General features: G+C 52.4%; 8 protein-coding genes across 8 annotated transcripts; 2 read left to right on the top strand and 6 right to left on the bottom strand.

The window, feature by feature from the left end:
• Positions 1–547: 547 nt before the first annotated feature.
• On the top strand, positions 548–2,191 carry NEUTE1DRAFT_122049 (uncharacterized protein; the record flags this gene model as incomplete). Its single annotated transcript, XM_009852462.1, has 2 exons — positions 548–1,952; positions 2,046–2,191. 2 exons carry the CDS (start codon positions 548–550, stop codon positions 2,189–2,191), a joined length of 1,551 nt encoding a protein of 516 aa, XP_009850764.1.
• Positions 2,192–2,731: 540 nt separating this feature from the next.
• On the bottom strand, positions 2,732–4,079 carry NEUTE1DRAFT_62747 (uncharacterized protein; the record flags this gene model as incomplete). The annotated part of the gene is made up of 2 exons (XM_009852461.1): positions 2,732–3,508; positions 3,602–4,079. The coding sequence occupies 2 exons, from the start codon at positions 4,047–4,049 to the stop codon at positions 2,922–2,924; spliced, it is 1,035 nt and encodes a 344-aa protein (XP_009850763.1).
• Positions 4,080–5,625: 1,546 nt separating this feature from the next.
• On the bottom strand, positions 5,626–9,093 carry NEUTE1DRAFT_146215 (uncharacterized protein; the record flags this gene model as incomplete). The annotated part of the gene is made up of 2 exons (XM_009852460.1): positions 5,626–7,627; positions 7,705–9,093. 2 exons carry the CDS (start codon positions 9,091–9,093, stop codon positions 5,693–5,695), a joined length of 3,324 nt encoding a protein of 1,107 aa, XP_009850762.1.
• A 2,172-nt stretch (positions 9,094–11,265) lies between these two features.
• Positions 11,266–11,733, bottom strand: NEUTE1DRAFT_137462 (uncharacterized protein; the record flags this gene model as incomplete). The annotated part of the gene is made up of 1 exon (XM_009852459.1): positions 11,266–11,733. The coding sequence occupies one exon, from the start codon at positions 11,731–11,733 to the stop codon at positions 11,266–11,268; it is 468 nt and encodes a 155-aa protein (XP_009850761.1).
• A 2,866-nt stretch (positions 11,734–14,599) lies between these two features.
• On the bottom strand, positions 14,600–14,921 carry NEUTE1DRAFT_116903 (uncharacterized protein; the record flags this gene model as incomplete). The annotated part of the gene is made up of 1 exon (XM_009852458.1): positions 14,600–14,921. The coding sequence occupies one exon, from the start codon at positions 14,893–14,895 to the stop codon at positions 14,620–14,622; it is 276 nt and encodes a 91-aa protein (XP_009850760.1).
• Positions 14,922–15,731: 810 nt separating this feature from the next.
• Positions 15,732–18,173, top strand: NEUTE1DRAFT_129553 (uncharacterized protein; the record flags this gene model as incomplete). Its single annotated transcript, XM_009852457.1, has 1 exon — positions 15,732–18,173. One exon carries the CDS (start codon positions 15,732–15,734, stop codon positions 18,171–18,173), a length of 2,442 nt encoding a protein of 813 aa, XP_009850759.1.
• A 1,068-nt stretch (positions 18,174–19,241) lies between these two features.
• Positions 19,242–20,834, bottom strand: NEUTE1DRAFT_146213 (uncharacterized protein; the record flags this gene model as incomplete). Its single annotated transcript, XM_009852456.1, has 3 exons — positions 19,242–19,614; positions 19,722–20,521; positions 20,611–20,834. The coding sequence occupies 3 exons, from the start codon at positions 20,832–20,834 to the stop codon at positions 19,376–19,378; spliced, it is 1,263 nt and encodes a 420-aa protein (XP_009850758.1).
• Positions 20,835–21,424: 590 nt separating this feature from the next.
• Positions 21,425–24,511, bottom strand: NEUTE1DRAFT_116898 (uncharacterized protein; the record flags this gene model as incomplete). Its single annotated transcript, XM_009852455.1, has 5 exons — positions 21,425–22,379; positions 22,437–22,999; positions 23,051–23,524; positions 23,977–24,053; positions 24,266–24,511. 3 exons carry the CDS (start codon positions 23,457–23,459, stop codon positions 22,236–22,238), a joined length of 1,116 nt encoding a protein of 371 aa, XP_009850757.1.
• Positions 24,512–26,577: the final 2,066 nt, after the last annotated feature.

Genomic DNA, 26,577 nt, shown 5'->3' with positions numbered 1-26,577 from the left:
CATTCAGTTCCTGGCCAGCTGCACTGGGATAAATAATGCATGCCGATTGATTACGGATAGGCTAGACTATCTTTGGGCTGCCGGGCTTGTCTATACTATCGTGAAACTCGCATGCTGCCAAATGCGATGGGGGAAGATCTCTATCTGCCACATCTACGGGGATGTCTGTCTTCGAGACGATGGAGGCGACCAGGTTGCAGATGTCATAGCTACTCCCCCCCCCCCCCCCCCTCTCCTGCTCCTGCTCCTCCTCCCCTTCTCCTCCAGACCCCATTCGTTATGTATATAGGGTTAAAAGGTCCCTTGATGATCTCCATCCAGGGTCTCGGATTGTCCACAAGCATCACCTGTACACTTGCTTTGTATCATCACACTGTCTGTTCTTGTCTCTCGTTTGCCTCGCTTTGGACCCCCAAAGTCGACAAAGTCTTTACATAAACCGCTCCGAATCCCACCTCGTCAAATCCACGACACTGTCACGGCATCGATTCACTTCAGTCATCATTGACAACCTCAAAGATACACTTCAGCACCACAAGTCATCACCATGTCTTCAGAAACTTCACGCCATTTGTCCTCTCGGGAAGAGTTTGAGTCAAGGACACTCGCTCCTCTCAAACTCCCCAACCTCAGACTCAACGAATTGAGCTTCCCATCGCCACCGTCGACCCCTAACTCGATCCAGTTGAGCCCAAGTTGTAGCTTCCAGTCGGTATCATGGAGCAGAAGGCCATCAGTCGACTCGGACTACTTCTCCGGAGCCCTTTCCAACCTCTCCATCACTTCATCAGTGTCCTCTGCTGGATCAGACTTGAAGAGAAAGGCAAGCAGCACCTACTTGGACACTCGTCCAGGGCCAAGCATGCGCAGTTTGCTCGAACCACAGCAGCAGCAGGTCTCTCTCCCGCCCATTTCTCACATTCTCAATGCCGTACCCTCACCCTTTGAGCATCAGCTCAGCCAGCATCGGCCCCAGGCATCCCCGGATTATACTTCACGCTTCGCACCTTTCCAGCAAGGCATCTTCACCCCGCTGCCATCTCCGACTTGCAGCATTTCATCATCATCATTCCCAAGCCAAGCACAGCGCCAACAATCCTCTTCCCTACCACGGTCCTACTCCGTACCAGACGTGTGCTACAAGAACTTCTCTGCTACGCTGTCGGCCACCACTCCTCAGAAAAAGAGACAAGCATCGGCGGCTTTTGAAAATGCTTCGGCCCGCTTCCTGTCGTCCTGCAACATCAGCAACAAACTTCAAATTCGCCCAAGCAGGACTCATCGCACGACAAGCAGACACTCACCATACAAAAGCGCCGCCGCTCTGCACCGCAACAGCGACCGCAAGTCATCCACCTGCTCGTCTGGTTCTTCTTCTTCTTCTTCTTCTTCTTCATCGTCATGCTCGCCTGGCTTTGCCACAGACGACGAAACATCCGAGGTTCCCGACGAGGACGAAAACCTCCCCTCCACCTCCTCCAACGCCAGCAGCAGCAACAGTAGTAGTAGTAGAGGCAAAAAGCAAAACATCCAGTACACGACCGAGCAAAATCTCTTCATCATCTACCACAAAGACGACCTCGAGCTTCCCTGGGCCGAGATCGAGAAGCGGTACAACGCGCGCTTCCCCGGTCTTTACCGGACTGCGGGTGGGTTGAACTGCAACTACTACCGACTCAACGCCAAGCTGCCGCGAACCGAAGACGGAGACAAGTTCTCGCTCATCTTTGACGAGCGGCCCCGGTACGACCCGGAGAACCCGGGCAAGATGTTGCCGTTGACGTGGGACGAGTACGAAGGTGTGAGGTTCCAGACTGTTCATGTCCAGGTTAGGCAGGCGGCCAAAGTGTTGGGACACCCGATTGGACTTATGTGGAGGTGTCCGGAGGAGTTGATCAAGAGTGAGAATGAGTGGGTGTTGGAGGAGCATAGGGATAAGGCTAGGGAGCTGGGTGAGTCATTTTTTCCCCCTTCCCCTCTGTCTGTCAACCGATATGAAGGTCAAAAATGAGGAAAACGAGGCTAATGATTGGTGATGACACCAGCTGCGAGAAGATCCTACCAGAGAGAAGCGTGGAAGAGGAGTCAGCAACAACAACAACATCAGCAACAGCAACAGCAACAACAACAAGATCAACAACACAACCAGCAACATCAATCTCTCATCTTTAATTCTGAACAATTCCGATGAAGATTCCATTTTCTTTGTTGTTTCTATGCAACTATACTAAAACTCTTACGAGTTTCACCTCAACTTCTAGTACATCTGAGACGCATACACGTTTTTCTTCTTCTTCTGATCCATATCTTTTTTTATATCCAATTCTTTCCTTTGTACAAATTTCCTTGCATATTTCTGTGTATCCTCTACAAAACATACAGAGCAACACCTGCCAACTTATCATACCCTTACTAGAGGGTGGCAGTCGTCACTTGATCTTTTAGTAGGCAGGTGTTCAAAGGCGAAAAGGCGAAAGTCATGGGTTCTCGAACTGTGTATGGGCCGGTATGGGACATGAGATGGAAAGGGATGGCTGCATATGTTTTTTACAGGTACGGGCTAATTCGTGGAGGCAACGGTGACGCTTAATTTAACGAACGAGTTCGATTCCATCATTTCCGTTCCATCTTTCCTTGCCGTCTCTGTCTATGTACTATTATTATCAACAACACAAAAGTGTCTTGACGCATAGTCCCTGCGATAGCCAGTGGTTGGGAGAGAATATGGCTACGTCTGGACCATTTTGCGGCATTGGGTGGCTCTACATTGCTATGGAATTTTACAACTGCTTCAAAAACAAGACCAGGTTCGGTATTCCGATTTGAAGCCCTTCGTGCTCGTTTTGATTCGTGACTTTTTTTTTTCTGTCCCCTCTACCGCATAGTAGATAGGTAGAGGTAGAATCTATCGGCCCATCCATCTATTGCGAATCGGTCTCCAGAGGCTTGGCCTCCTCACCATTCCCCTTTTCCTCTCTCCCTCTTCCTCCTTTCCCGGCACCTCCCCTTCCACCACCACGTCCCCCTCTCTTACCACCACCACAACCACCACCACCACCACCAGCAGCAGCCCTCCCCTTACCCATCGGCATCCTAATCTCTAACCCTTCCGGCAAATCCGCCACCTTCTGTCCATGCTTCCACAACAGTCCCACGCCCTGCCTTCTCCCCTTAACCTCTTTGAAATACTTGAGCGGGACCAACCCGTCCTTATCGCCCCCCGTCAACACCACGCCATTGTCGCTCATCCACCACTTGATCCCCTTTCCTTCTTTATCCCCCTCCGCTTCCGCGTCCCTGATACTCCTCTCGACATCCACAAAAACCAACACCTCCGCATCGCTCCTCATCCCGCTGATGACCCCCCTCTCCGTATCCTCCGGTAAACCCGTGGAGAAATGCACGTGGTTCCGACCCATGGGTTTGAGTCCGCCGCTCTGGATGATCTTGTCCCAAAAAGCAAAGTACGTACCGTGGACGACCGTTTCGGGGATCGGTATGGTTCCTCCTCCATCTTCCCTTTCTCTCTCTTGGCCCTCCGAGCCCTCCGTCGTCTCTTGGCCTTGCTGCTGCTGCTGCTGCTGCTGCTGCTGCCCACCACCCCCCAAAACCAACCGCCTCAACAACCCTTCACTCTCCAACTTGATCGAATGCCCCTGATTCGCCCTGATCAACCAATCCCCCGCCTCCTCACTTCCCTCATTGTCCTCTTTTCCCGGCGCCAGCTTGATAGCAAACCGTTGCTTATCGCTCTCCTTAACCGCCTTCAAGATCTCTGGAAACGTCGGCTTCAGCGAGCGGATCGGGCCCCATGCGAGAACCTTGTCCAGAGGCGCGTACCCTTCGGCGTCGAGGGTGATACCTGCGGAGGCGGCTTGGTGACGGAGCAGGCGGGATAAGGCGCGCGAGAGGTCGACGTCGCGACCACCCTTGCGATGACCGCCATGACCACCGGATTTGGGACCGCGACCGCCGCCGCGGTTGGAGCGGGAGGCGCGGTCGGCGAGGTCTTGGTGGTGAGTTGCTTGGTCTTCGGCGGGGGAAGCCATTTTGTGATGATGGTTATGGCGGTGATGGGGTGTGGTTTTGGCGATGGTTGTGGTTGTGGTGCTGTGAGCGGGTTAGTGGTGGGCTGCCCTTTGAAACGGAGAAACTTTATGTTGAGAGATCAAGTACCTATGAATGGAAGCGCGTCTCTGTCCGACGATGAGCAGTCTTGAAAGTCGCGGATGAGTTGGGTTAATAGTGAATCGAAGTTTTCCAACACCCCCAGCAGCAGTCAACAAAAGGTTGCTGTTGCCGATGCTGGATGCGATGAAAAATTCTTGTTAGCAGTTAGACTGGGGGTCACTGAGTGGATGACCGTTTCGATTCAGTCCAGGGTAGGCAGCCAGAGATCACAAATCACAAACGCACTTTCTCATCCAGATTTTTGAAGAACCTCGTCTCGTCGTGCTTGGTTTCGACGAGTTGGATGGAAAGAAACGAGGTTGATTGATTGAAGATGGGATGAGATGGATGAAGTGTGGCTGGATGAGGTGCCTCTGTACAAAATAATTGGCACAATGATCCGTTTGGTTCAATTGCCAGAGTCCGTAAGTCTGCGCATGAAAACCCGCATCATGAAATCATGCTGACCTTTCTAATTCGCCCCAAATACAACCAAGGCTTCATTCGGACAAATAGCATCATTTCATTGACGATTGATGGGCTTGAACAGATTCAACGATACGAGATGAAAACTGTAAAGTATGCCACGCCGACATGAGTCACTGCCGAGCTCAACTTACACTTCGCTAAGCTCACCAAAGTTGGGAGACATTGGGGATATCATACTCTTATTTTTTGTAGTTGGAATACATCCGGTTTTCGCTTTGCTGCTCAATGAATATGTCTACAACGGTGATGCACGCTGACGCCCATGTTGCACGAGACTGACAATCGGAACAAAGTACAAAAAGCTAAAAATGATTGGATCAAAATTCCAAGATATCAAACAAGCCCACCACATCCTCGCACAGTTATAGTGTAGACCTTATCGCATTCGCGCAACAAACCACCGCGTTGAATTGTAAACCATCCTACCCTCACCATGTCACCGTAGCCCCGTCCGTCCGCGTATTCACATGTATGTATGAAACAGGGTATTTAGTATGTAACAACTTAATCTTATAAGGTACCGTTGATGTATGCATGCATTGCAAAACGTGCAATGCTGTATGCTGTCCGTCCAAACAGTTCCTTTCTCCCCCCTTTTCGTCGCCCGTAAAGGTACGGATGATCTGACAAAAGAAATTCGTTACAAAGAGATGTGGTAATGTGTTATGCCTTCTTTAGGCGTCGTCGTCAAGAAAAGAAACAAAACGAGGCTTTCTCTAGCCCCTCGGTGCCCCTCAGAAGATAGATCGAATGAAAGAGTGTGTGTAGGATGTGGGTTCCTCCCGACTTTCCGCTTCGTTTTAGTCAATCAGACAAACGCGAAAGACGGAGAAAAAGAAGAAAAATGAACAAGGTATAATAAAAGATAACGCCCCACGCCCAGATGGTATATGTCGAAAGTGTTGTTGATGTTGTTGTTACATTCATGAACAGCATGGTCTGAACGTCATAAGGGGGCATGAATTTCCCGCAATTTTTTTCACTTCCCCCACCGCCAGCGCCACCATTACCTCCTCTCCTCAGCTCCTTCTCGTCATCTGTATCCGCCAACCTGCTGCGCGCTGGCTTGCTGCTGTTGTTGTTGATGTTGCAAATTCGATGTGGAAATACTGGGTATTCCCGAGTCACGCGTCCGTCGGCTGATACTACCAGTCCGATTGAGCATCGCCGTATGGCCCAGCGACAGCTGGCGCTGCGCCCTCTCCTCCGCAAGCCTTTCCGCGTAGCTGCTGGCCACAATGGTCTCCCGCTCTCCACCTGCTGTTCTGTCGAGGTATCGACGGCTGGCCGAAGGTTGTATTACAGGAGCAGTAGGAGCGCTCAGCCTGGAACTAATCGAGGTAGGGACCATGCGCCTGCGGGGCAAAGCCGAAGAGCCAAGCGGAGTGTTGTCGGGAGGAGACGAAGCTTGACTGGTGAGTTCGCGTGGAGTACCTCGCAATCCATTGACCTCTGTTATGGCCCTGGACGGGGTGCGATACCGGTCCTCGTCCTCTTCATTAAAGACTTTTCGGGAACGCAGCAGCAACGATGTCTTGCGGCCCTCGGCAGGCATCTCTTCTTGTTCCTCTTGTCCTACTCTCCGGCTCCTCAAAAGCAACGACGACCTCCTGCCATTGACTTGCTCCTCCGGTTCCTCTACCGCAACCCGACGGTTCCGAGCCAATAGCAAGGACGACTTTCGCCCGGGTGTACCAAAGTCAACTGGGGTAGCTGGCACGGCTGAAGTCCTGGGACTCGGCAGAGCACTCGCAGCCAAGAGTGATATCCTTCGCTGTTCCATTGTCGTTGGAGCCCTAGGACTAGTGACGCTCGGTTGTGGCAATGCTGTCTCTACCATAATACTCGATCGTCGCCGGCCTGTGATGCCTGTGAACTTGGCCGCCGTTGTTGGTGTTATGACCTTTTCAGTCTCGCGGTTGGGAGCTGCGGACTGAGCTGGTTTGGACTGATTAGCTTCATCCGTCAATGCGATACACAGCTCAGTCAAGCTCCTGCAGATGCTATCCGCTTTCCTTCGGAGCTGCCGATCCGTGACACCACTACCATAGCCCCCAACAACACTCGCGCCGCTCGATATCGGCCCCGGCTGTCCGGCAGCACCAATCATGGAAGTCAAAGCCAAGGCGTCGTTTGCTGCCGATTCAATGGCATTGAAAACTTCAGCGCTGATCAGACCTTTTGTCTTCAACAGGGCTGATAGGAGAATGGGTTGTGTTTCCCGTGATGACGCATTACTAGCCGTCTCTCCGTGGTTAACAGTAGTCCCTCCCGATCCACGCTTCGGCGACGCGGACATGGTTGTAGCATTGGTCGTCGCGGTAGGTGGACGCTCCTCTGAGCTCCTGGAATTTCCTGCCCCCGCCGGTGGCTTCTTCCCCGTTCGCTCCAACCTGTGAATGCGAGACTTCAAGTCGTCCAGCTCATCCCAAACCGTGGAGGGGTCCGCCGTCGATGTCGAAGAATCCGTTCCTTCTGCGCCTTGATTGGTCTCCGCGTTCTGACTGGTTTCCGGTCTTTGTGGCTCAGGAGCTCGGGGGACCAATGGAGAGGAGTTGTAAATCCTGCCGCCAACGGCAAGATTCGAGTTCCGAAATTGCGAATTCCTCCCCACAGATGAGATGTCAGCAATTGACGATCTTCGTGTAAGTCCGGCGCCCGCCTCATAAGCATCCTGAAACGCTATCTGCCGGGGGGTTGGCGGGGCTTGTCTGAGGGACGTTCGGACAGACTGGGAGCGACCGAGGTCCTCCTGAGCTATGTGGGTGATGAGGCGATCTCTCGGGATACCTCGAAGATTCGGTTCTCGGGCTGCTTGTGGGTCTGAAAGCAGCCGGCTTCTGGACGATATTGTGTCGCGGGAATCAGAAAGTCGGCGGTTGGCTACCTGGGGCGGTGATGATGTCTGATATGATGGTATCGCTGTAGACAGTGGTCGACGATGGGAGGAATTTCGGTTTATGCGTGACTGTCCGCCAATTAGCCAATAAGCTACCGCGCAATTTTCAAGGGCGAATAGCAAACACCCCAAACAAAGCGACTTACAGTTGCGCTCTGATCCTCAGTCCGGGTGTGCGCCGGCCGAGGTGCTGGATCCTCGCGGGCAATATTCATGAAGATCTCGGCCGTATTTTCATTGTCGGAAGCTGCAGTAGCTGAATCTGGTGGTGTCATTCGCGACATGTCGTCATCCCGTTTGCCCTCCAGGGCCCTCAATGCGCGGTCTCTCTGGGTTGAGTTCGACATGTCCCCCTCGTTTGTATCGCCCACAGTGCGCCCGGGATCGTAGTCGGAGTCGGAAAACAGGTCGTCGCGAGATGTCGAGGAGCGTAACGACCGGGTCGGGGAAGTGCTTGCTTGCCCTCCGGAGTCGCGACCGGAGGCACTCGGGACAATGGCGGGTTTGGAAGAGGCTGGCGGACGGGATCTCCTCTTCTCATTAACCTGGCTCAACTTGATGGTCGCGGGCGGTACCGGTTCGCGTGGGCCCTGCGCAGTATCGATGGAAGGTAAAAGTCGGATCGACGTCGTTTGGCGACGTTTCCCAATGGGTGTTACGGTAGATGCAGGCCGGTATCTCGACACATACGGGCCCCTGGCGGCACTATGGCTATCGCAGACGGAAGAGGCTGGGCGCTTTGAGCCAATAGACGAGTCTTGTGCTGTTGGCGAAAAGGGCTGGAACGTCGAGGCTCGAATGGCAGCAGAGTCTTGTAATCGCTTGTGGGCTTGTCTTGGCGGTGTTTCTGCGGATCGTTCTTCTTCAGCAGACAGCTGCGGGCGTTTGACGAAATTGGGATGGAACGGGCTAGTCGGTTGGGGTTGCTTTTGTTGTCGCTGCTGGTTAAATTGTGGTGGACTGGCAGGTGCGCCTAGCTGTAGGTTAAAGGGTGATTGCGCAGGGACTACAGCTGTCGACGAGACAGAGGCCCGTCTAGATTTATTATTAGGTGAAGGTGGGATGTGGATGGGCTGCAGCGAAGGGGGGAAAAGTGATGCGTCCTTTTTCAGGTCGGCGAAGCGAAAAGCGGGAAGTTTGGATGAGTTGTGGTTTTGACGGTGCGTATGATGGACGTTGATTTCATCAGCAGTCTGTACGGCAATGCCGTTGCTGGTTGCTAGGCAAGCGGTGGTACTGGCAGTTGTTGTGCCGGTGTTGTAGGTGTCAAGGTTGGATCCAGGCCCAGGCAGCTGGTTGGTGTTGGAATTGGAGGTGATGACGGCGGAATTGTGCTTCTTGCCCCCTGGAGTTCGAGTTCCGGCGCTGTCCGTGCCCTTCTTGGTGCCGGTTCCTCTTCCACTTCTGCGCAATTGTGTGCGTCCTGTGGCTGCTGTGGGTGAATGTCGTGTTGTGGTGAACGAGTCCACTGTGAAGTGAAATGTGGAAGCAGCCCCAGGGGCAAGGCCCTGGCCCCCCAAACTGGACGATGTCATGTTGCAAAAACTGGACCCGCGCCGTTCGACGCCGTTGCTCTCGAATCCCGGACTGTGGGCACTTGACGTGCCTTGTTCCTCCACTGCGCAATTCGGAAATCCCCTGTCTCCCCTGACCGATCCACGCCTAATAGATCGTCTTGGGCTAGGTATTCGGGCCTCTTCTTGTTAGATTCCACGCAATCTGTGGTTGGATTGGCTTCCAGGCCCGTCTCTCAGTTGCGCTCCTGACATCACAATGACACGGGACTTTGTCCACGGGAGAACAAGGCGTGATCCCCTTGGGCTAACGGCGGCCCAGTCGTGCGCATGAACTGTATACAGGCTTTGAACATTTAACTGCCAAGCTGGAACCACAGCATGACCCGAGTGAATATACAAGATATTAAAATTGCAATCGATAACGAAACTTGTAAAAGGGCAAAGGAGTAAACAAGATGATGGCGGCAAGGATGAGGGTGGAAAAGAGTGGAGAGAACTTGATATGACAAGCGAGGAGACCACTCGTACCCAGCACGATAACCCCCGATGAAATAAGATGAACGGGTGATGCGACTTGACTTGGGCGGTCTCAACCCTAGATGAGCATGAGCGAGCACAGATGGCACAGATGGTCGGTGAGCAGCTCCCAAGCAAGGAGAAATATCGATGAAATTGATGGCGTTGACACACATACCAACACAACAGTCAAGGAAGTCACGAGTGAGGCGACTGATGGTTGGAAGAGAGGGTTGAGTGTTCCTAGACACCTGACGGTTACCTCATGCCACTGATGCCAGACATATCGACGAGCCCTCCCTCCACTCGGATTGGTATAAGACGACGGGCGAATGATGACGGGATTGGCCCGAGCTGCAGAACTGCTGCATCGTGTACCGCAAGATACTATATGTAAGTGTTCTGCAGGGCGTGCGCAGTCAACTGGACTGGTGGGAAGCCAGGGAGCTGCGGAATGATTCTGCAATCCCGCCTCCAGATAGACGGCCCGTCAACTGGGCGTCCAAAAGTCGATCGTCGTCAGTCATTGGGGGCAGCAGCAAGGGATCGATTGGGGATCCAGAACTGCGGGAACGGAACGAAGGGGGGACTGAGGGGGTGGGTTTTCACTTTGTCGTTTGTCCGAAAGCCGTCATTGCAACGAGTAGGTACACCAGCCTATAAGGAGTCTCAAGAAGCCCTTTACAAGTTCAAGAAGAAGGCCAATGCTAAGTCCTTCTTTTCCGGCTCCTCTTTGGCCATGTGCGCATGAAGCTAAGAAGCGGAAGACTAGGTACCTACTGCACGACTATAGTGGTTCAGGGTCTGGTAGGGCGAGCCGGCAATTCAGGCTTCTGATTGGGCTGTCTCTTCCACCTGCAAAGGGGCAAGTGGAAGATCATTGGATGTTGAATGTCATCATAATCTAGAATACCTCTACACCTTGCAGTCGACAGCTTTCTGGTGCATGTGCTATAGCGCTAAAATGAGTGAGTCTGTTCGGTACCTGAATCAGCAGTATTCTAATGGTTACATGTCGTTAGGAGAAGGTGTTGAAAAGAGTCGACCACGGCTAAGAGGCGGCGCAATCTTCCGTCTGCCCACACGCCCAACCCGTCTTCAACTGGACCCCGCATGTCACCTGCCTCTTTTTTTTTCTCTCTCTCTCTCTCTCTCTCTCTTCCGTTCGTTTACATATTATGCGGAGGTTTGGGAAGCGACGTCTCCAGTTCGCATTGATTCCTCATTAATATTGGGGGTTCGATATTATATTCAGAGGGTAATATGTCACCCCGACCCCGTGATGTCGCGCGTGCCGTGTCATCAGGACCTCTTGGTCAGACGGGTCTCCGGTACACTAGTTAGGTAATGTTCCCCCACGTCCCCCTTGTTGGGCTCCTGAGTCCTACCTTGAACCCCAGTGCTTCATGGCGACCTCCAACCGGCCAAACCCCCCTGTGCCCCCGTGCTCTAGCAAAGAGTTTGGGGGTTGTCAATTAAAAGGTAGGCCCTGTCGTGCTCGACAAAGGCTTTTCTTTGCTAACCAGTATTCAAAAAAATTTTTTAAAAAAATAAAGCCTTTCGTAAGGTTACCCCTTGGCTTGGCCTGTGAGGCTAGGCTTGCGAGTGTGTAAGCGAGGGGGGATCTACGCGAGGATGAGGCCGGAGAAGAAGCGAATATGTTTTATCCCCATGTTAACTGCCATATAGCGGTAGAACTAACGATAAGTGAAAGGTTGAGGAGCAGTCAACGTGGTAGAAGGAAGTTTGGAGAAAAGAGTTACGCGTCACCATGGGCACTCCAACACCAGAGAGGTTCCCATGATAGCGCGACTTGACCCAGCCTAGCCTGATTTGGGCTGCTCTCTCCACGTCCCAGAGTCCCAGGGCTAAGCAAGTGGCATGCGCGGAGGCTGAAGGCGATCCTGGTGACGACGACACGAAACCTCCTCCCGTCTGTATTGGGGGTTGATTCCGATCTCCTGCAGAAATAGGCGGAAATCGACCAGGGGAAGGGGGCAAAGAGAAGGGTCTGCGAGATCCGCACGAAGCGACCGGCAACTGGTCAATGCCGGGTACTGTAACTTGAAGTGGCCCTCTGTGAGGTGGTTCAGGCGTGCCAGCTGTCTCGTAAACGTCGATAGCCGAAAGCATGGCCGACATCCTGCTTCCGCGGTTCTTCTCGGATGTGGTGATCCGTCCGGTCTGTACAGGACCAGGAGGATTGGTCCTGGTTGCGGAGATCGGTTGTGTGCCGAAGTCTGAAGACTCGCAAAGTTGGGGACTGAAAAATGGCGGCGGCCAGGTCACGAACTGTATCCCATAGGCGAAGTCTCTACAGCGCAGCGGTTTCTGTGCTGGCGAAACTGGTGTTTTGATTCCATGTCTCGGGAGCAATCGCCAAGGTTTACAACCTAGAACCGACAGGCACTGGAGCCCGGATGTGAGGACTGGACCAGGCGATACAGGTTACCGGTGTGTGATGTATGGAACTGCCAAAGCGGTTTCGTCTCGTTGGATGCACATGTATGTTGCAAATAACGCTGCTAGAAGCAGACCGGCCCAGACCGTTTTAAGGGCATTTTCATCGAAGGGCCGCCGAGACCGAATGGTCAAACGAGTGGTGGGCTTTCCGAGTGTCGCATTCCATCTTGCAAGAGGCTACACTACTTTATGTAAATCTTTCGAGGCGGGAGACACACTACAATTGTGAACGTGGAGCCATTTGGGTTGTATCTGAGATGTCTCATGCACGCTCACAGGTTTGGAATGTTTGCATGTACAGTATCGGGCCAGTGTCAACAAGGAAGGCATTGCAAGGTAAGAGAAGGGGTCCATACTATGCTTTTCTACTGTGACAACATCATCAATCCGTCTTGGAGAATTCGTGATGCGTCGATTTTTCCCAAGGTCATCCCCGTGATGATCATCGGAGTGACCGACCTTTGGAAAAATAGCAGATCGGCGTGCACAGCTCGTCGATCATGGTCGATGTTGAAGAGGCGACGGTTGTGGTGAACCCGGAGAAAGGTTTTCCGCTCTCGACGAGTGGGAATTGGTCCAAGTGTCTCCCCAGCAACACGAGCCAGCTTCCACAGCGAGGAGAACTCCACGATCAGCTAAACGGTCATCCTTGCCTTGTCTCCGCTCTTGTTTCAGCTTTTGGGATTGGTGTGTGATTGGTTGTCAGGTACTGTGGTTAATTACTCCACCTGTTCCAACCGATAAATTTTGCCATGGACACAGTTGAAAAGGATGCTGCAACGCACTGTAGGTACTTTTTGGAGATCCATCGCTGCGCTGAGTGAGTGCAATTCCACGAGACGTGTGATCATCAACTGGCTCGAAGCCATAGGAAGCAATACAAATGATTCATATCTTAAACACAAGGTTCAGACCTAACAGACATGATCGAAGGGGTCTTTCGAATCAATATGTCTCAGTCTTGTCTGTATACATACTGCGTGTTGTATACTACCTTGGGGACTCCTATGCTACACTGGCCGCCAAACTTTTTTGGTGGATACAGAGGGATTGATTCATAGCGTGACTACCTACTACTCCAAGCTCCTCTTGGGACGGCGGGGACCCCGCTTCCTTAGTTGTGACTTTTCTGCAGAACAGGAGCGATGTGGTGTAGTCGGCTCCGTTAGTGTGAGCACTGCGGCTCCGTGGAGTGGATACAGACGGACGGACATCCGGTATGGGAATAGCATCCGGCCAGATCTCCGACCGGCGGCTATGTGTAGACGGACACGCGGACCTCGAAGCGAGAAGATTAGGTTGCGGCATAGCAGCTGTTCCCATGCTATGTATGTAGTGTAAGCGCCAGTGGCAATATTTTAGGGGACGAGTCGCAGATGTGAGCCAGTCGTTGTCAGCTCTCTGCATCGCCTAAACTTATCACGAATCCCTCTCGTGAAGATCGCAAGGAAGCACATGGCCGACTTTGAAGCTTCAAAAGCAACTTCATGTCACACTGTTGTCAATCATGTCACTTGTTTTTCCAACTTTCATTTCCACAATATCCTCACACTGGTTGCTCAAAAAGGCGAAAATATAACAAGGGAAAGCTGAGCAAAAGAGAGTGAAAGAGCGCCTGGGTGGTCATCCATTTCCATCATGATAATCAAACCCAGGCGCGACATCCAATCATGGACTACGACAATTTGCGTGCACGTCCCGTCGCACCGTCTATTTTTAGCAGTGCGTCCATTGTTTTTGGAGCCAACTCCAATCCCCAGCCGTCAGGTCGACGTACCTGTAGCCGCCGGCCGCTGTAGTGTAGCTGGCAGCGGAGGGCCGGAGGCCACCTGCGACGTGCTTCTGATTGGCTGTAACGAAGCATGCCCCCTTGACCCAGGGGCACCCAGCAGCCTGCACGCAACCAGGAGGAGCAGCACAGAAGAAGCGACACTATTCGCTCGCTTGGGCGCAAGAGAGAGATCCAAATGAAGAACATATCCATATCCTTCCATTTTTCGATAGCATCTGAGGAAGCTAGGACATCCATGTGAAGGGCTGAAGATAGCACAGGCCAGCAGGGCTCTACGCAGTAACTTTGACTTGTCGCCCCAAGCTGTGGGCTCCTGGAACTGAAGCGTTGCTTCTCTGTAACCATCATGACCGGCCAATGGTGAAGCAGCATGCAGTGTATTCAGCGTGACAGGGCGGATACCAATCGAAGGAAAGGCTGTTTCTGGTTAGAAACCACATCCAAGGTTGGAAAGGCGTCGCCGACGGCCAATGACCCCTGTTTCCGTTCAGGTTCTTCTGCCCTGGTCCCACTGCACCGTGTACCTGCCTACAGTGTGAGAGTGAGCGTCAGAGACCAGCAGGGAGTGCCGTGGGTGCAGTGCGTGTGCTCAACCTGAGGGAGGTGCCTGCGTGGGCGCAGCGCAGCAACGAAGCACTTCTGACACTCCGTCACAGGTCGTTGTCTAGAGGTAGTGTAGTAGAGGTAGCCCTCTGCAGCACCTCTCCACCCGTGCTGTCTGCTTTCTGCACGCTGCTTCCAATTTTGTTCTCTCGTTCACAACGAACACAACCTCACAATTCCACACCCTCTTTCCTTCTTTTCAACAACGTCACGCCAAAGTGGAAGAAATCGAGGCTTGACCGAGGTCGCTTCCAGGTTCCCTCGGCGCCTTTTTTTTTCTCTCCCACATCATTTACCTTTCTTCGTCCCCAGTATCCATCACCCTCGCCTCGGAATTCCAATTCGTTGAATTTGCGACCATTCCCATTTTCCTTCTGGCCACCCACCCTCCTTCGTAATTCACCCATCCTCCACCCCAATTCCTGATCTCCTCTTCTCCTCCACATCTTCCCACCCACCAATCCCTCCTCCACCTTTCAGCCTGCGAACTCGACGAGGAAAGGTTACCATTTACGTACCAGGACGCTAAAAGAGCTTGGACCGCGCAGCACACGCCAAAGGACCAGTCTGAACTGGAAAGCCCAGGACAAAGAAACCTCTTCCCCTCTTCTTCCTGCTTGTCTTTCCGCAGTCCTTCGATTGTCACAATCAACCACGACCCGACGACCGCTCTTCTTCTCCTGCCGTCTCGGAGGCTCTGACCCTACGACCTTTCGACAGACCCCGATAATGATAATGTCTTGACGCTCTAAGGCTCCTTGATCACCAGCCCGTCCTCGCGCAACCGTTCTCTTTTCGTCCGATCTCGATACCCACGAGGCTCCTCATTGCGACTTGTGTGTCGACCAGCAACCACTTCAACCGGCGCTCTTCATCTGCGCATTCACATAATTCATTTCTACCTCGCTGCCCGGCGCCATTGTCTTGGGCACAGGCTTGATTGTTTTCCTTTGGGTGGGATCACAGTTACAAGTCGATACAGTTGGGGAAAGGAAGGAGGATTCAGCAGTGCTGTCCCGGCTTACCCTCAAATTTGGCTGTTAACCCACACCTACGGCCTTATTGATTCATCCGTCTTCGTTCCTATTTTTTTTTAAATCACCAGGAGCGGATATCTAAAAGTTCTTTAGTTGTTTTTTCGGACAAGCTTAACTGACAGGATCCTTTTCTGCGATATCGACATCGTGGTTTGCGACTGGACCGCAGCAAGCGAGGGTCAAGTCTAGGCCCACACCAACACAACGGCCACAGTTGGCCTGTTTGCACACACCAGGTATCGAACATGCCTTCGGCCACGACGCGGCGGTTGTATGAGGATCAGATCCCATCTTTCATGTCCGTGTATGACCTGGGCCCAGAGGGCATGGACCAACAAAGTGCCATCACCGTGGTCGACCCGCAGTCAGTGATGCACCTCGAGTCCGAAAAACTACCCGGTGATACACAGCCAGCCCAACTACGATCAAATGCAATGCATGCGGATGCTGCCCACAACCATCACAACAGCACGTCAAGCCGAGCAACCGAGTCGGCTGAATCATCGCCTACTACGACTGTGTCTTGTACGGATTCTTCAGATCTTTCCGATCCGTCTCCGTCATCTTCCCCGGACTCGCCAGTGAACCTAATACCTCTTTCCACCTTGGCGCCAATGCAACCCTTCACAAGCGACTTGTCTCGCATGGCCAGTCTCTCGGTATCGGATCCCAACCTTGGGCAACGCCCCATGACCTCGCCTGCGCCGAGGAGACCCAAGAACATGAAGGGTCTTTCCATCCAACCACCCTTCAACTCCCTTGCTTCCTCTCTGGTTTCCGAGCCTTCATCTCCATCCTTCATCAAGCCGACAATTCCTGGCATGAAGCGGAAGCCAAGCCTGCTTAGCCTCAAGACGAACACTTCAGAGTTGATGAATCGCACAACATTAGAGGTGCCCCCTTCACCTTCGGTCCCTCCCATCCTCCAGCGCCGTGCATTGAAGCATTCCGCCTCGACCCCTCACATGCTCTCTGGTCTGAAGTCTGCAACGTTCGGTCCAGCAGGGGGGATGACAATACCGACTGTATTGGAGCGCAATGAATCTGGACTGTCAGAATTCTTCAGGCCATCGAGGCCATTGGCACCCAGTGGCTTGAGCTCTACCATCCTGGAGGAAGAGGCGCCAATCAAGGCACAAGTTGCGAACAAGGCGATTTACGAGGTTGACCCGTACCATGAGGTGGAGAATAACGAGGACCAGAAGTCGCCTGGCTATCCCGATGGGCCAGTATGCATTTACAACGATAACGTTTATTTGTACCTTGAGCCCACCGCGGAGGAAGCTGCTCGCTTTGATGTGGTCATCAACGTGGCGCGCGAGGTCTCGAACCCGTTCAAGGTTGGGATGGGAAGTAAACAGGATTCGAACTCCCAAGGGAGACCAGATATTGACTCGCCAGTACCTGATACTGCGGCGACCACCTGTAGCTTTGCCACAGCATTCGAGTTTATCCCAGAAAGCGATACTCCAACTCCAACTACCCCTAAGGCTCAGTCTCTCAAGGAGCCAGAGTACATTCACATCCCATGGGATCACAACACGGATATTGGAAATGACTTGATGACGCTTTGCGAAATGATCGATAAGAGGACTAAGGAAGGGAAGAAGGTCCTTGTTCACTGCCAGCAGGGAGCCAGTCGATCGGCTAGTCTGATCATCGCCTATGGAATGTATCAGAACCCTGATCTCACTGTCAACGATGCTTATCATGCCGCACAGGCCAAAAGCAGGTGGATCAGCCCCAATATGAGGCTGATGTACTGCCTACAGGATTTTCAGAAGGAGGTCTCAAAGAGGAAGTTGATGACCTCGAGCTTCAAGCCACGCCTGGGAAGAAGCCCCTCAAGGCACAGGATGACTTTGTCAGTCGATAACATCGACCTACCCGTAAAACAAGAGCCATTGACTGCGCCATTACCAAGGGAGGATGTTGCGTCGAAACACGCCACACCTAATCTCAGTCCAACACGAGGCCGAGGGCACTCTACGCCAAAGAGAGGAGAGCCAATATCGCCAGGTCCATCATCCGCTCCTTCGAGCTTTTCATGGGCCATCAAGGAAGACGAGAGGGATCCTGGAAGATTTGGTCGCTTCAACGTTAACTTGGGCATCAAGTCTCCCGAGCCGGATAGGGGAAGGCCATCCACCCCATCACCCCCGTTGAAACCGAAACCTTCTCGCGGACTTTTTGCTCCCACGCTGGCAGAACCTCCAAAGTCACCTGGCTTTGGCCCACCTCTCGAGGCAGCCTTCTCCAAGCCACCACCATCCCCGGGTTTTGGCGCTCATCGGTTCGGTTCACAGGCAGGATTCGGGTTTGTGCCGTTGACACTAGGAGCAGCGCCAACGTTGGGAGCGCCGCCAAAGCGCAAAGTGAGCAAGGATGCTACGTCTCCAGAAAGGCACATGGCTGTGGTGCGAGACTTTGAAGACGCCGCACTCATGTCTCCGCGTGCCGAGACAATGACAGCGAACCCTCTTCATGAGCCCTTCGCGGGCATTCCCGGCATGCAATTCGTGGAGGTGCCGCCCACGCCAGGTGAAGGGTTGTTCTCACCTCGGGAGGCACTGTTTCCCCGCGACACTTGCTATCCGTTTGGGCGGCCAAAACAAGTGGCAGACCCTAGGAGTCCACCAACAAAGGGAGAAACCCCTATTGTTCGGTCTATCGATGAACTGCTATGAGGACGCCGGACAGTCTGATTCGGTCTCTGCAGGGAAAAATCATCCTTTGTATCAATATCATTACTGTACTCATTGGTTCAACATTACTATGCCAAGCATTGAAAGGTGGCGTTTTTTTTTTGTTTTTTTTTGCGAACTTTGTTCTTTTTGTTTTTTTTTCTTGTGTGCTGGTGGTGTGGTTTGGTAAAAAAAAAAGGGTATCAAGGCTCGGGTCTGTGGTGTGGAATGCGATACACGTTTGTCCCGACCTTTTCGCTTCTGCAAATTCCCCTTGATTGGGTGGCCTACTTATTCTATTTTCCTTTGTTCTTCATGTTTTTTTGGGCGCTGTTAAGCCCTCTTCTAGGTTGTTCTTTTGTTGATAGGTTGTTTCAGCCCGACAGGCACACACACACACACAGACACACAGTGGGAGGGAAGGAAGGGCATCGGGGCAACGGATGTGTTCCGATTTACATGGTGAAAGAAAAGAATGAATTCACACTTCTATTTACTGGTTCAATTGCAGTTCCATGGCGCTCCTGTGTCTAGAATACTATGTGCACATCTTGAACATTTGATGTGGACAATGAGGAAATGTCAAACACTGAGTAATCTGAACATGGGAAGAATTGTTGCAGAGATTTGATGGTATCGACGGTATTACAGATCTACTCGGTTTATCGAGAACATGTTGAAAAGACATGCAAACATCAGGTTCGTTACACCTGTCTAAAAATGTTGGAAGACATCAAAACCCAGGCATAAGTATATCAGAATTGACAACTCCTGAGGAATTTAAGTCCACAAGATTTATGCATAATGAATGATGAGTTAGGTGCGGACATGGCTGAAAGGAACAAGTACACGAAGAAACGTGAGGGGCTTTACCTACATATACAACTTGTATATATGTGATGTTTGCCTCTCAAGGCTCCCGAGTGAACGAGTTCCGCAAAATTGTGTCAACCATGTATTCGTATTTCGACTCTAAATAGGTACGTGAGCAAATTTGCCTTGACCTTCCGAATATATATATAAATTCCACGAACGATGCTCATATGACCATTTGTGCAACTGAGCACCGGCACAGATGTATGAATGTGTATGATATCTATGAATACCACATAACAACCTCTTTGTATCTCACATCCTCTAACCTATTTAGACCTAAATCAACTACACCTTTTCATCTATCTCACCACTACCACCCGAAGACTTGATCATTGCGCCTTTCCCAAAGTCGCCTTCGCCTTCCTCTTGGCCTCTTCCTTGGCGAGCTTCTCGCGTCTCGCAATGGCAGCCTCGACACCGATGCCACCGAACACGAGACCGACGCCGAGCCATTGCATTTCAGACAAGCGGTGGCCGAAAGCCACGACGGAGAGGATCATGGTGAACATTTTGCGGGTGACGGTGACGGTGACGAGGAGGACAGAGGAGAAGGTTGAGAGGGTGTGGACTGTGAGATGGGGGTGATTAGTTACGCTGTTGAGAATTCAGGGGGGGGGGGGGGAGGAGTGGGGGGATGAGGAAAAGCAATCAAACAAAAGAAAGAGAAAAACTCACAAATAAAAACCTGGCCAATACACCCACAAAGAGCAAATCCCAGTACATCCCTCCACGCCTCCGGATGTCTTGCCAAAAACGCCAATGCGCCCGCCAGCTCTCCCTCCTGGCCCGTAGCCTGGGCCATGCCAAACCACTCGCCCAGTCCCGTCTTCACCAGCCACGGGGACAAGACCAAATACGCGCCCGTGATGATGGACGACAACAGGTTATTCGCCATCATCATCTGCGGGCCCGTATAAGGCTGGAACGTCTGGAAAATGTAATCCTGCGTGCTGTTGGTCAAGCCATCAAACAACAGGTTGATGCCCAGCAACAACAATCCCCAGCTCGTCTGCCCCGAGTGACTCGAAGCTTTATGCTTCTTGGAGCCCGAATGCAGTGTAAAAACAGCCACTCCCGCCGTCACCGCCGCCACGACCAAGTACTTGTACAGCGGATACCGCTTCCTGAAAAGCGTGATATGCAAAAACATGACGGGCAGCAGCTTGCACGACTTGGCCAGGATATAAGTGATGTAATCGATGTGGCCCAGGGCGGCGTACCCGAACGGAGCGGCGAGCGCGTTGGTGAATGCCACCAAGAGAAGGGGCGGTAAGATTGCGCGCGAGGGGATCATGGCGGGGACTGGTTGGCCCTTGGGGGTGGAAAGGACGGTGAAGAGCTTGCCGCCGAGGGCGGCGAAGAGAGACTGAATCGTTAGAAGGAAGACGGGGAATTTGAAGCGCTCGCCTTTGGAGATCGGAGAGGCGCCATAGTTGGTTGTGGTGAGCTTTTCTTGGAGGTAGGCCCAGGTTAGGCTGTTGGTTTTGTGTTAGTTGCTGATTTCGTGACACAATGCTTCTTGTTCCCCCCTGGGACCGAGAACGGGACCGGAACGACGACTTACAAGGAGATGTAAATGCCGGCAACGTCAATGAGGAGCGTGGCAATGCCGGCTTCCTTCTTGATTGGTACCGCAAGGGATGATGAGGATGGCGGCTTGACACTTCCACTTGCGCCGGAGACTGCTGCTGCTTCCTCCTTCTCAGATGGCGATTTTCGGTCGGCTTTGCTGATATATTCGGAGGATAGCTCCCGCCGTACGGGGGTTGGCTGCTTTGCGCGAGCCATGACGGTGCTGTGTAGTTTTTGTGGCCGATGCCGTGGTATTGTGATTCGCGGTTGTGTGATGATACACTCAAACGGCCCTCAACAAGAGGAAGGAAGGGAGGGAGGGAGGGAGGGAGGGGAAAAAGGGGAGATAAATAACAGAATCAAAGGTCTATCGGGGTCGGCTCGAATATAGACAAGATGTCTTGAACGGATTGGCTGCTCAATCAATTGGACAATGTTGGTCGAGGAAATCTCACGTACAGTAATCATGGAAGACGCTGTCCGTAGAGGTTCTTGTATGTACATCCGTCATCCGGACAGGGTGGCTTTTCCATCAAGCTCCATGCCCCATTTCGTGCGCCCAGCCCTGTCATCCTGTCAAGATTGGCCGGCACATGCGCCGTAATCACCACTGCGCTTTACGCTATCTAACCTTATTTGGTGGGAACCAGGGGTCGGCCTACGCTAGCGCCGCCAGTTTCACTTGCCCTTTTTGCGGGGTCTAGCGTAAGATTCCAGGGGCAGCTCCCCCTGGATCAGAATGTGCCGAAACCGGGGGACATGACAAACCTAGGCATAGTCACATACGTGTAGTGTAGAGGGAAGTGCGAAAAACACAACTGGACCAAAAGAGCGACATTTATTGCCCTTCGTTTTTGTGCTATCTATGCCTAACTGACTACCAAGCAGGTTTAAACCTCCACTTAACGGGTGGTTGACGTTCTGGCCAGATCCCAGCACTTTGTTATAGTTCCTGATCATGGACACCACCTCAGGACTGTCGTATGTATCAGCGCAGTAAAAAAAAGATTCGGTGTAAGAGATGGGAGAGGCCTCGGCGGTAGTGCTGAATGCTGGAAAAGCACGCCAACAGGCTCGGGTGATGAGATGCGGGAAAGATGTTGAACGGTGTAAGGAATCGCATGGATGTCTGCTGCAAACACGCCGGACTATCCCATGTCGATGCTGGAATCGGCTCGTGGGATACAAACAACGACACCAAGTCAAAGACAAGGCTTGTAGTCTGAGTGCCCTCACACCAAAATTTCCACCACCCAGGCCAGCTTGCGCGGCCTATCTAGGCAAAAAGTGTGAAAACTGGCGAGATAAGGGAGGTGTTGCCGAATACAATGCGGGATAGGGAATGACCCAGTTCGTAAAGGAGAACCGAAAGTGGTCCGTCGACTATGCTTTTGATCAAGAAACTGTCGTCCTGTTGTGCTTCCTGCCACAATTCCGAGCCTTGCGGGCTGTCATTTTCGGAACGACTCATAACAAGGGGCTGCCGAACGTTTTCCTTTAATGTAAAACAACCTGGGTAATGTGGTCAAATAACTGAAATACTGCCGCCATCAACTCTTTCAGCAAATGAAAGAGTTTTGTTGGCTACAGCCTCGCGCCATATGATTCCTCCGCACTCTACTCGGAAGGCTCCTGAGCTTGCTGAGAGCGGCGCGTCTTCTCCGCCTCCAGGTTCTCGTAGAGGAGGTACAGAGCTGTCTCGTTGGCCTTGGCGGAGCCCATAATGGTGAACATGCGCTCGCCAGATTCGTCATGAGGGCCCTATTGGTCATGTTAATGGCCGTTTCACAGTCAACATATAAGAGGCTCATCACTCACCTTGGCAATCGAGATGCGCGCACCAGAGGCCTTGCGAATTTCGCTAATCTTGGTGCCTTGACGTCCAATAATGCAGCCAACCATATCAGCGGGGATGCTGATGTTCTGGGTCTGGAGTTCCTCCCCGTTCTCATCATGGGTAGGAGGGCCACGAGAGGCGGCGTCGGAATCAGAACGACGGTTGTAAGGGCGTCCACCACTGTTGCTGCTGAAATCGGCACCATTGCCAGTCCGTGTGACACGGGAGCTACCGTACGACCTTTCCTGGGGATAGTTGCGATCGCCGCCGAGAGGTTGGCCACCGCCGCGGACAACAGGGTTGTACAAAACGGTGCCGGTGCCCCGCTGCCAGTCATCGACCAGGCACTTGCAAATCTCCCAGACAGCGCGCTGAATGCCCTCGGGAGTACCCTGCACCTCAACTACGCGTTCGGTTGATTGCGGCAGCATCTCCTTCTGCGCAACCATGCGAACGCCCGAGACATCCTGGATGTGCTTGATCTTGAGGCCTTGGCGGCCGATGACTGTGCCCATCTGGTTGTGGGAGATGAGCAACTTGATGGCTACACATGAGATTAGCGGTGCTCAAAGCATTTCAATGGGTTCAATCGTACGATGAGTGCCGTTGGCAGAGATGACGCCACCCATGCCAACAGACGGGGCGCCTTCGAGAAGGGAGCGAGCGACAACAGCGTACGCCTTGGAGACAGCATCGCAGCCTCCGGTAATGGTCAGGACGCGGTCATGAACACCCTGGACAACCTTGCTAACACCAGCCTTGACGCCAGTTTCGTCACGGAGGTTGGCAACATTCTGGCCGCCCTTGCCGATGATCACACCAGCTTCTTTGGAAGACACGATAGCTCTCAGAGTAAGGGTAGTCTGGGCGTATTCTTCGTCGGTTCTGGGGGCAGGCTCGCCATCGGGACCGAGGCGAGGCTCATTGTCATCGAGCTTGAGGTGATCGAGGTTCTCCTCGATGCTGCCACCGTTGGCCGGAATGGGGTCTTGGCTGGCAGACATGATGTATGCCCGAGAAGGTGGGAACTGAAAGGGCTGGGACGACGTTTGAGGAGTAAAAGTCTAATCTGGATGGAGGAGGAGAAGATTAGTAGACGAACTACCTAGCTTGTAGACAGGTAGTTGTTCACGTTGGGAGAGGGAACTGGATTGGGGTGGTTTGACTTGATGGCCGAAGGTGGTGTTGGGGGAAGTCTGGCCAAAGTCAGTGGGGAATGTGACAAAGAAAAGCTCAAGCTCTTGTTGCTGCACCCCAATATCGGCAGGAGCCTTAGGTAAGCCACAGGGTAAACGACAGATGGAAGGGAACCAACGGTACAAACTTGAGGACCAACAGAACAGATGCACTTTCTTTGCTGGAAACTCGAAATCACAGATCAGATACTTGGAAGTGATGGAAGGCCGCGAACGCAGCAAAACAGAAGGACAAATGGTGGGCCGTTGCAGAGCTGTCCCTGCAGACGGTGGAGTGGGCGGCTCCCTAGTAGCGGGGCAGGCAGGTCCGGGGGCCCGGATGCACGTACCTTTTTTTTTTGGGGAGGGTTTGAGCGGCAGGCAAGCACTCAGCTACGGGACTGATGGTCTATAGAGTTCTAGCTGAATAGTACAGACAGGGCGTGTTAGTCGAGGCTACCTCGAGTCACTATCAGAGACTGAGGCTCAGAGCGTGTGGTGGATGCAGTCCGTAGTCGGAATGCTGTCGGTTTCCTCCCTCACCCATGCCAAGGAGGTCAAGGGCAACCGGGGAGGCGATGCTTAGGTAGGTTGTTGCTTTGAAGTGGAAGCGTTGGGCGAAGGAGAAGACTCACACTCAGTAGATCAAAGTGCCGGGGAGGGGAGGAGGAGATAAGAAGAATGTCCGGCAACGGGGAGGTGAGGAGGGACGGATGGAGTAGAGATGTAGAGAGAGGTAGGTAAAGAGGAAGGGATTCGGAGCGGATACAAGAGGGGCGTGAAAGGTTGAGGTGGGAAGGTGTAGAAGAGAAAGAGGTAGAGAGAGAAACAGAGAAGGTAGAGTGGGAGGTGGAAAAAGTGGACGGGAGGGATGATGAAAGACGGTTAAATTTCACACTAACAAATTTGGAGAACGACGCCGGGAACTTGGATGGAAAGACGACGGGAATCGAGCAAAAAGAGGAAGAGGGGTCGACACAGACGGGTATGTAGGAGAGTGGTGGCAGCCCCATGCCCTGGTGCAGGGAAGCTCAGGAGCTCTCCCCTACCTCCCCTACCTCCCGTCCAGACACGCCTACCTCTACGCAAGGCACCTCTACGGCTGGTAACAGCCTGGGGTCGGTACCACTACACTACCAGGGCATCCATTGCATCCCTACCACAACAAGGTCGAAGTACCTTACTGCGATGGAACATGCAATGGCCAAGCATGTCAACGAACTTTGCCCAGTTCTGATGCCCGGGGATGTTATTTCTGAAGCTTCTGCATCTGTGTACTATTCGGTCACTTATCGATATCTCCCATCAGTGGAAGCAAACTTGAAGCAAAAGACACCACAATGCCATGCCATGACGACAAGAGCGTCCACAGCTGAAGTGGAAGTGATTGACACTTGACAGTGACTTCATTCCCCGCGTTGTGCTACGCCTGTCCTGCATTCAGTGGCTGCTTCTGGGCAAATCTGATGGCGTTCCCCACGGCAAGGGCAGGCGGGCAAAGTCTCTGGAAGGTGCCTTGTACCTGTGGCCAGCTGCCGGTAGGTTCCTAGGTGTCCTGTTTGCGTCGTTCTCGCCATCAAACGTACCACACAATCACAACCTCCGCTGGCCAGAGTGATGGATACCATCAGAAGAAGAGTCCTAGGTCAACCCATGACAGACAATAGTATTAGAATATGCTGCCTTTATTTTTCTGCATCCGAGTAACGTCAAATCATCCATTCTTCATCTTACGCTGATGTTTTGCTAATACCGGAGTACCCACTTGCGCAAATGACGAGTGTTTGATAACGAGATAGTGAAGAACGCCGCTGTCCAATGTGTTCACTAACACACTGACGGCTCTTGAACCAGGAGGGCAGGTAAGTACATGTCGCATAGGGGAACTGCCCGCCCTCTTCCAAAGACCCCACTCGAACTTTCTCAACCTCCAAGTAGGTCTCTCCAGGTTTGTTCACATCCACATCCACTTCCAACTCCTGAAACTTCACCATTCTACCTAGATAGCCTCATCTCCGTCTTCTCTGGATCCAGATCTCCCTACCTTGTGGTTTTCGAATGAAATCTGGGTTTGGCCAGAGTCAAGTTACACAAAAATATGTCTGCCTGCCACCCGAAAAGTCCACGTTAGACTCAACCGCTCCCGTCGTACTTCCAGTTGAGGTTGTACTGTCCTCCAGTTCGCTGTAGTGGTGGTCTTGTTGGTGCTGTTGTCATTTTCCTTCTAATTCCTTCATGTTCTACTCGCGTGTTGTTTATGTGAGAGGATTACTCGTCTCGAAGCCTCCTCGATCATCAACAATGAGTTCCATAGTCACAATGGGCCCGCCTGTCAACAAAACGACAGGACATTATCTCGATTTCTCTCCGCAATCAGGAAGAACGGACATATGCTGTGCGACTCGATTCTGCAGCCGTAGGCAGCCGACGAGCGGGCAAGGGAAGTAGGACGAGGATTGTGATCCTGAGCGGCTGCCACGGCAGATGAACAGATGTGTGGTATTTGAACGTGTGTGGTTCGAAAGAGGCCTTGGAGGGTTAAGAAGCTTTGCTCGGCATGTAGTAATGAGGTAATTGAGTTACCGGCGAGTGTCCTGGTACAGGAACGAACTTCCGACAGACAATGGTGGATAAGTTCACATGAGACGTCTGGATCCTAGGAATAAACTATTCTTCTTCTTAAGCAGATCTTCATATGCGTACAGCAAAACGACTGCTATTCTATGAATACAGGAAAGCAACTGACAGATACGCTAGAAGGACGGCAAGTGCTTGAAGTGACCGTTATGATAATGATCAAGCAAAGGATGAAGACGAAAAGAATAGGTTGAATAACGAATAAATCCCGAGAAAACACGAATATTGTTCAACCCGCGTAACCTGTCCCGAAAAGGTCTTGGCGCCAGCTTCTTCTTGTTTCCTGTCTCTTTTTCTCTCCCCCCCCCCC

This window comes from Neurospora tetrasperma (assembly GCF_000213175.1).
Source record: "Neurospora tetrasperma FGSC 2508 unplaced genomic scaffold NEUTE1scaffold_3, whole genome shotgun sequence".
In the NCBI taxonomy this organism is placed as follows: Eukaryota; Fungi; Ascomycota; class Sordariomycetes; order Sordariales; family Sordariaceae; genus Neurospora; species Neurospora tetrasperma.
This window is presented reverse-complemented; position numbering and strand designations above follow the sequence as displayed.